This window comes from Micrasema longulum, unplaced genomic scaffold, assembly GCF_059751315.1.
Source record: "Micrasema longulum isolate JH-2025_06_02 unplaced genomic scaffold, ASM5975131v1 h1tg000241l, whole genome shotgun sequence".
NCBI classification, from domain to species: domain Eukaryota; kingdom Metazoa; phylum Arthropoda; class Insecta; order Trichoptera; family Brachycentridae; genus Micrasema; species Micrasema longulum.
Genome location: NW_028277446.1, coordinates 602,479 through 612,674, shown reverse-complemented (window position 1 = coordinate 612,674; position 10,196 = coordinate 602,479). Strand labels below are relative to the sequence as shown.

Below are 10,196 nucleotides of genomic sequence, written 5' to 3'. Positions count from 1 at the left end.
TTTTGAGGTGGCTGACTTTAGGAGTCATATTTATCAAACTTCTCCTATAGCCAGCCATATGGCCGACAATAGGATTTTTCTAAAAGAAGTTTAAAAAAAAGTTTTTAGTTGAATTAGAGAGTTTGTGGCATTTTGCAAACGAAATAATCAACAAAAGTTTAAAAATCTGCTTTGATCCTATGGTCAGCCGCTTTAAAAGTAAAATATTTCTCGGTGGCTGAGAATAGGATTATTCTACTCCATATGTCAGCCACCTTATACAACGTTCATTTTTATATCGTAGAGCTCATTTTTATAATAATTGTGAAGAAAATTAGGTAAAAACAAATATTATGTACAATAATATCTAGTATTTTTTATGCAGAATGGAACCAAAGAAGCGTTTGTTACGCCAATATGATGAGAATGCAGTATCAACTGCTTTAAAGGCCATCCGAGAAGACAAACTTGGCATTCGAGAGGCAAGTCGAAAATTTGGAGTACCCAGAGGAACCCTGCAAGATCGTCTTCACGGTCGTGTGGCAGAGGGACATCAACGTATGGGGCCTGATACTGTATTGACCTCTGCAGAAGAAGAAAAACTGAAGGAATGGTGTATTAACCTAGAGAAATGTGGTTTCCCTCGTAAGAAAGAAGACGTTTTAGATAGTGTTCAAAACATTATCAAAAACTCGGTAAGGAAACATCCATTCAAAAACGGTCGGCCTGGTAAAAAGTGGTACGAAGGATTTATGAAAAGAAATCCATCCTTGGTTCATCGTGTACCAGAAGGAATCACAAAGGGGCGGGCGATGGTTACAGAAGAATATATTAGAAAGTGGTTTAGAGAACTGGAAGACTATTTAAAAAAAAACTGGTAATGAGGATGTTTTACTTGACCCTGACAGAATTTTTAATGGAGACGAAACATCTTTCAGCATGTGCCCCAAATCAGGCAAAGTCATAGCTCCAAAAGGTTGGAAGAATGTATTAGAGGTACAGTTGGGATGTGAGAAGGAAACTATAACAGTTCTTTTAGTTTTTTCGGCAAGTGGAAAAACATCATATCCATTAGTGGTATTCCCTTACAAACGCCCCCACAAAGAATTAGTTAATAGCATGCCAAAGAAGTGGTGTTTAGGGTTATCGGATAGTGGATGGATGAGGAGCGACGTTTTTTTTGAATATGTGGCAAATGATTTTAACAACTGGCTCATAGAAATGAACATTCCAAAACCTATAATTTTATTTGTAGATGGACATAGGTCACATTTAACGATGGATTTGAGTGATTTTTGTTCCGTAAACGGAATTATTTTATATGCACTTCCTCCAAACACCACTCATCTAATGCAGCCCGCCGATGTTAGTGTGTTTAAACCTTTAAAATCAGAATGGAAAAAAACTGTCAGATTTTGGCATATGGAATCAGACAACGCAAACAAGGTTCTTACGAAATCAGCGTTTTGTCCCCTTCTAAAAAAAGTTTTGGAAATTCCTAATCTTCCTGAAACTATTAAAAACGGTTTCAGGAAGTGCGGACTATTTCCATTGAATCCAGATGCCGTAGATTACACTAAATGTGTTCAAAATGCTCTAGAAAATTTTGAATCCAATCACAAACCGATTGAAATCCCTTCTGTGTCTCATTCCGAAATAAAATACAAGCACGCTAAAGAAGTTATTGCGTCCTTAGCAACAGAATTACAGGAAAAGGGCCAAAATAGTGAAATTATTTTGAATGTAATCCGAAAAGCTGCACTTGTCGATTCAAGTAAATTGACACATTTCCCTGAAAACTTTATAATACCTGAAGTGTACAATATAAACCAAGATGGAATTTTATGCTTGGAGTCACCACCGCATAATTTATATTCATCAGAGAATGGTGAACTACTGACTGAAAATAAGTCATTCGAAATTCCGCAAACCTCTTCTAACTTACCAAATTCTAAAAAGATAACTTTACTTCAGGATATAATTTTGCCCAAATATGCAACAGATGAATCATTGAACAAGTCACTTGAAATGCCTCCAACAGCGCAAGATATATTCATAACTAATTTACAATTTCATAAATCATTAATTAAGCTTTGCGTATAAAAAAAACTGAATATAACATGTATGATGATACAATTACAGATTGAATTAAGTTTTAACTTTTTCTTAAGTGGCTGAGTACTGGAGCTCTCACCCTACCTTCATAATTTTTTTGATAGTCTATCGTCAGTTTATCAAGATGATTTGGATAATTTTAACGACATTTTTGTAGGTTCGGGTCGTTGAAAAACGTCTCAAGAGAGTTGGTCATCAATTGACATTTTATCTCATTTAAAACGGGAAAAACAGTAAAATACTTGAGTTTTCCTCATAAGATCGTGTTTGTAGCTCTTTGTTAACATTTCAAGAGTTTTGATCACTCTATGTCTTTTTCGGTCTTCTCCGTCTTCTGCATCCATCAATATTTGGACGTTATTCTACTCTCCATTCGCTCTACATGTCGAAATCAGCCTTTTTTTTTAGTTTTTAGATAATGCTTGTCTTATCCTTACGTAGTGCACGGATCTCGACATTTGTGCACCTATCATACATAATTTTACTATACATTTGCCTGAGAGATCGCATATCGACAGCATTTAACCTTAAAATACTTAGATAGGCATGTCAAGAGTAGGAATAATCGACGTTCGCGCATGAGAAGATGCATGAATGCAGAGGAAGCGAGTTCTGTATCTTGTCATCCATGGCAAAACCCATTAGCTTGCAAAACAACTTTCACAAAAAAATCACACCAGCCAAATGAAACCTCCTCCAGCAACGATACTTGGGATTCTGGCTGGTAAAAGGTAGCTCTACAATATAATCAAAAGAACTCCGTACAACAAAAACTCCGCCCACCAAAATAATAGTTCGGTTTCTTTTGGGTACCCCCTCATATATATGAGGGGGTATTTTATTGATGTGAAATATTATACACAATGGTTATTTTTTTTTTATTAATAAAACATATAATACATATATTAGATAATATACTCCCAGTTATAAAAAAAAACTGAATTGGGACCGTACATAAAAAGAAAACATGTTTGTGATAATACATAATATCATACTTAGTTAATACAACTGAAATAGTAGAAAACATAATATAAGAAACATTAAACTCAGTATTTTACACCACATATATAAATTACATTAATAACTATCACTATCAAAAAAATTTCAGTGAATTTTTTATTTGCGACACTTTTGGATTTGCTATTTGACTTTTCGTGTTTTAACCTATCGATCAGTTTATTAAATTCGTAATGGCCAATATTTTCCAAAGACTTGCCAAACTTCGTTGAGCGAAATTTAGATACATGAAGATTCCTTGAGTTACGGGGTATTGTAATTGTAAATATCGTGACCAAATGTGTATTTTAAATTTGTGTGAGCAGAAAAGTTTATGATATTCAAAATAGTATTGGTTATATCATGCACTTTTTAAAAACTAAATTTGTTCATGCCAACTATCACATCGTTTAAATTAGTAAAGGCTTATTGCATAAAAAGAAGTTAAGTTCAATAAAGTTTAAAGTTAAATAATTGTTACGTATTCAACAAAATGGACAAAAGAGTTTGCACGAAAAAGTCAAATAAAACTATTTATTTTGCACATTTTAACAAAAACTCAACAATTATTCATCACAACTTTTTTTTTATGCAACTAGCCTTTAGGGAGCTTATAGATGTTTAACTAGTTTATTTACATACACGGTGTTTAGGTACAGACCGAGACACTTCAGAGGAACTTTCCTTATGGTAAACCTTAAAATAAATCCTCATGTTTTTTTTTCAGTTTTTTTAATTTATGGGAATAGTAAATGTTTAAAATCTTGGACTAGCATCCCTTCGACAAACCCCTTCCCCTCCGCTACAAAATAAAATTGAGATACAAAACTTATTTAACCAACAAAGATTTTGACAAAAAAAAACCATTGTATTGGCTAACAAGTTATTTATTTAAAGATAAATTATTGTTATTATTTTCTTTTTGCACCACAACAGACCAGGAGGTCCAATTACAGTGGTAAATTACATCATAGAACACCTAGGCTTGAGAAAAATCACATTTTATTTTTTGTTATCTCACCGGGAATCGAACCCCGAACCTTCCGTGCGTGAGTCAAGCGTCCTGACCACTACACCACGGAGGCCGTGATATGCGCATATGAATGCGCACTGAACGTGGTTAAGGGAGTTGGCTGGGTGAGAAGGGGTAGGGGTTTAAAGAAGAACTCCGAGGTAGACGTTTTCCATCTACGGATTATAAAAGAAAAAACGTAAATAAAAAAAAATGTACAAAAAAATATCAGGATATTTTTTAAAGTTTGCCATGAGAAATGCTGAGAAATCTGAATTTTCGCTGTCTGGTCCAAAACGCCGCATGTATTATGAAAACATTTGTCTAACAAAGGAAAACCAATAATATTAAAGAGTTATATCTTTCTAGATTTAAAAAGGTGTTTATTTTGTAATATAACTCAGAACTTATTATTTTTGACTAGCTAATCTATGCAACAGAACCATTGACATTTTCACAAAACTTTGAAAAGCGTGAAAGTTTCACTTTTTAAGCTTAAAGACGAAATCGTATAGCTTTTAGTTTCAAGTTCATTCAATGTCATAGAGCTTATTTTATGATCGAAAAACTTTAATGCTAAATATACTCCTTAAAATATCGTGTTCAAAATGATTCTTAGGTTTTTGGAATTTAAATCGACTTTATTGTTTAGTTGAGCGTAAAGTTTCACATCAATTTTATAACCTAACTTATATAAAGATCAATACCACTCTGTGATCAGGTAGGTGAAAATACTAGTTTGTTTATTAAAAAAATTATCAAGATCATTCCCTTTCCGCACCTAATGGTGCATAGGGCACTGCATTGGTATACCGTGTATCTTGATCATTTTTGGCACATGAGGGTAAGATGATCAGTCTTACGCTTCAGGTACCAGTCCAGGGACTATGAAATGTTAAAGAGTTAAAACACCCTTTTAAATAAATATTTTAAATCAACCATGTCGGGAGTCGAACCCGAGACCGCTTGCATGGTAGGCAAACGCGCTAACCATCACACTACGAGGCCGACTTTATTTGACACTTTGTAAACACATGTAATTTATATTCAGCAAAGGCTGGCATATTTCCTTAAGGAAATTTCTTCCTAACTACCCAAACTGTTCAGTTTGAGAAAATTACAAGTACATGGACATATTTTTTTTTTTAATACTAAAAATTTACACTATAATATGAAGAGAGGAGAGGAGAGGGGGTGAGAAGAAAAAAAGAAGTAACAACTTAAACATTTAGATAGTGATAATTTAATATCGATTTAAATGTAGATAAAGACGGGGCGTCTCTAAGATTGGTGGATATATTATTCCACGATTGAGCAGTTACACCTGTGAAAGAGAAGGAAAGAAAATGAGAGGTATAAATGGGTATTTAAAGAGTTCTCTCGTTACTTAAACGAAGAGATAGTCCACGTTGTGATAAAAGTTAGAAGAGCTATCTCAGATAAACAGGTGAAGTGGGATTATTCAAAATACTGTAAAGAGGTTATAGTGCTACGATTAAGTAAAAAATGTAGTTATTAGTGTCACACTTAGTTATTAGTGTCACATTTGTGTAAAAAAACTTTGTTTTTATTGTTACACTTTTTAAAAAACTTAGTTATTACTGTTAAACTTCGTGAAAAAACTATCTAAGGTAAACAGGTGAAGTGGGATAATTAAAAATATTGTGAAGAATTACAGTGCTACAATTAGGTAAAAAACTTAGTTATTAGTGTCACATATTTGTAAAAAACTTTTTTATTAATGTTACAATTTGTAAAAATCTTAGTTATTAGTGGTAACACTTGTGCAAAAAAAAGATTGAACCAGCTGGTTTAAGTCATTACTTATGTTTAAATTTTTACTACAAAGTGTTATCTCTTCTAAGAAAAATCAACAGCCTTAATCCTGTATTATGTGTATGGTGCTTGAAAGTTGCGATTAACTCTTTAACGACCGCCTCGTAAGATGACGAACTTCTAAAGCTGTGGAAACCAAGTCATCTATTTCCTTAAGAGGCGGGAGGTGGGCGGTAATGGGTTAGCTCGTTTTACTACCAGCAAAGTAAAATACAACAAAGCGCTGGAAATAAATTTATTAGTGTTTTAAGTACTCAGACATCCAATGTATATTGAAAAAAGAGTATGAAAGTGTATCTTTTTTAAGAATGACTTTAAGACTTTTACATGGATTTATTGTAACATAAATAATAATAATTAGTAAAAAAATATTCCCAAATGCAAATAAAAAAGACAGTAAAGGAATATTGAAAAGTTTGTTGCAGAAAATTATTAGTGGAAGTTCATTCTTAGGTGGCCACTTTAACCGGGCAACGACAAGTCATAAGCCACGTAAACGCCTAGACTTCTATATTTCCTTCTCAGAAATGTTTTCGCTCTCCGTTGCGCCAAATTTAGAAATCTTTAAATACCTGACATGTATGAAGTACAAAACCAAGATTTCTATGTGATTCTCAAATGTAAATTTGCTATCAAGAATAACACCCAGATCGCGAATGGTATCAACTCTCTGAACAGGTTGGTTTTCTAATACATACTGATATGAGATATGATGTCAACCGCGCGAAAAATAAATAAGCACACGCTTTGATACATTGACGTTAATACGATTTTTCAAATAGTATTCGGTCAAACGGTTTAGATCATCTTGAAGTTTATGACAGTCAAGAGGATTATTAACTTTGAGGTATATTCTTTCATAATCTGCGTACATTGAAAACTTTGCGTTCATAAATTTGCGTTGTAAATCAATGGTTTTGTCTCGATGATGTCGTGGAAGCAATGAAGGTCGTCAATGATTATTCCAAATTTGTGGATTTAAGTATTACTTGTCATTCCGTCTTATTTTTATTTCACAAGTGTTTTATTTATTTGCGGATGAAAAATACAGTTCAGAGTGGACAAAAGAACCATAATTCTGGAGTAGCTTTTGTTTTAGATAGTATTTTTATTTTACAATGTTTTCATTTCTCAAAGTGGATTTTTTCTGCTTTAAGAAGATTCTTTTTTTTTTTCAGTGTTCGAAATAGGAAGAATATTCTTTAAAGAGGTAATCAGGAAATTCTCAGAATTTACTCTTGAGAAAATGAAACCACTTAAAACTTTTCAAAATAAGCCTGCCAGTTGACAGCCGTCAACACTTGAAAAGTATTCGGCATTTTGTTCACTACTTTGGTTTATTTTACCATGTCCTGCATTAACTTGACCATACTACCTCTCGTCTGAGTTTTTTATGACGTATCACCGATCCAATGTCGCATAAGTCGTCGTCCTAATATCTGCATCGCGCCTCCTGCTGTTGTCTCTGAAAGCTGAAAAAGGGGCAATGCATCATCCTGGATGAGTGTTTTCGACTCGATGACTGCTCTCATGTAAAAATCCTGAAAAATTAAATTGAGTGAAGATGTGTTGGCGCATCTGTCTACCATGTTTGAGGTTTTAGGTTTAATTCCTGACAGGAGGACCTGTAATATTGGTTTTAAAGGTGATTCTCTGCAATATTTTACGGTTCCTCGACTGACACCTAAAACGTTGGGCTGATCATCTTTCCTTCATGTTAAAGTTGATTAAAATACGCTGCATTACTGTAATAGTACAGTGGTTATAGTTCATTGATCGATGAGATCATTTATACAATAAAGAGCATCGACTACAAGAAAAAACTCAGCGTTTTCTTTTGGAGACAATACATTATATTCTGCAAGACTAACAGTATTGCACATAAAACGTCCGTCCATATAAGAGCATCGTCCTAGAATACATTAATTTTGTGCGTATAATGGAAAAATAAAGAACAAAGGACCGCGGCCCATAAAGAGATCACAGGGTAACATAAGTTAGCTTAAAGAGCCAGCCCAGTTAAGTCAGCTCAACCCAGTCATGCAACAAATCTGTTCCAGTTTGTAGTCCGAGTGCATTCAGTTTAACACATTATTGCCGTTACAAAACTCAATTCATAATTCATTCGCCATCAAAATCATTTTTTTGGTCAACCATCAACTGGGGTAGGAGTTCCAACCCCCAACAACCAGCAAAACCCTACAAGCATACAAATGCAGTTCCTTATACACGCCTATTTATTTATATATCTCTCAGATTCCTACTTCATCTTGGTTCGTTCACAAATATGATCTTTGTCTACTTGGTAGCATGTTGCTCTTGGTATAATATTGACTTTACCCACTAGTACTGCGAACCGGGTAGGTACATTAATTACTCACATGATAGTATGCCAGATCGACAAATGTTCCCTGCCAGCATAGCCGGGAATTATATTCCTTTACCCTTTGGATCCCTGTGCAAATTATTCACTTAATTAACTGGAGATGCAGGAATACCGATCTCAATTATACGTCTTCCTGCGAAAAGCACCACTTGCTTACTTTAGAAGATCGCCGTCTACTATTAGACATGGGAGTGCTTCGTGCCATACTTAGTGGACGCCTCGATAGTCCGGCTCTTATGTCGGAGTTATCATTAAATGTTCTCGGCTACCGCACCCGTCACACGTCGAGCTCTCTATTTCATGTGCCAGCAGTTCGTACGAATTATGCCCAGAACTCTCCACTTATACGTTTTGCTCGTGAATATAATTTGAACTTTCCCTTTATTGATCCATTTGATTGTAAAAAAATAACATTTAGAATGCGCGTCTTAAAACATACTTTTTTGTCTTTTACTTAGTTTCAAAAATAAAGTCTTATTTTATCTCATTTTATTTTACCTCTAATTCTTAATATTTTATATTTATTTATATTTTCGACCCTTGTCACTTGTGCAATATTAACACACATGTCCACCCTCATTCCAATATAACACCCATTCACCCAACCTCTCACTCACTTACACTCACACAAACGTGTACGTGTATTTAGTATATTTCTGTGGATATCTGTCATTGGTTTTATTCTCTGTATATTTTATTTGTTATATTTTTTACATGTATTACTGTCAATATCCCCGATAAATAAATGTTTATATTTTTTTTAAATTTACATTTTACATTTGGTAGATAACATTTATAAAAATATTGAAATATGTTGAACTCTTTGTTTTCCTGGCCTTGTATTGTCCAAAAACAATACATACATAAAGAGTTTTTAAAACAAGTTATAAATAATAAACACGAAGGATGGAGGAAAATCTAAAAACGAGGAGAAGAAACAGTTTGAATTTAGGAAAGAAGTTGTATGGAAAGATAACGGCGTTTATTATTTACGTTTATTTATAGCAGTTAATTGTTTGTCGTCTTTTAAATATGATTTTACTAATTAATCCTACAGACCTTTATTTTTTCAGTTAATAAATGTCATTTTTGTTACATCTGTAAATTTTGTGTTCATTTTATTTTGTTTTTCTCAATATTATTTATACAGGAGGGTTATGGGTTAAATATAATATTAGTTTGAAGTGATGATCCTTGCGCCAACTACTTAGACGAATCCTTTGTTCGGGATATTTCTAATATCATATTACATAATACGCTGAAAGGATAGCTGAAAGTTCCACGGAGTATTTGATTTCAGACAAGGAATCGACCTCATTAATATAAATAAACGTTCTACATACAACCACTTATTTTTTAATTCATTATTCAAATTGAAAACTGTATTTTGAGTATTCATACAAATTTAAAATTAAACATGCACATTAACTATTTTTTTTAAATATGTTTTTTTTAATAATAAAATTGAATTGCCACTGCCTCTAAATTTTCATTGTCTGCATAGCATGTAATGTTAACGACCTTATCTCCCTTAGTTCTAGAATAACAACTTTCTTCATTCTTGAAAGCGTTTTTGTGTATTTATTTTGTTTGTGTTAGAATATTTTTTTTGCTTATATATTTAGTGATGAAGGTTGTAAACTTGCTTTGTTGTTCTGAATGTTGTTTTTAATATATAAAAAGGAGTTATAGGAACTTCTGGGAATATAATTCATATGTATCGTACATTGTGAAATACTTAAAAGGTTCTTAAAATGGATTCCTGTAATTTATCAAAATAAAATAATTCAGAAAATATATTCATGAGTAAAAGTTTCAGCTTGTTTACACTAAAAAAGGGAGGTAAAATAAAAACAATACAGATTCGATCAT

General features: G+C 33.2%; 1 protein-coding gene across 1 annotated transcript; it reads left to right on the top strand.

Moving 5' to 3' along the window:
• The first annotated feature begins 365 nt into the window (after positions 1-365).
• Positions 366-2,082, top strand: LOC148283423 (uncharacterized). Its single transcript, XM_088223550.1, is given in 2 exon segments — positions 366-845; positions 847-2,082. Coding segments are annotated over 2 exon segments (1,716 nt in total).
• Positions 2,083-10,196: the final 8,114 nt, after the last annotated feature.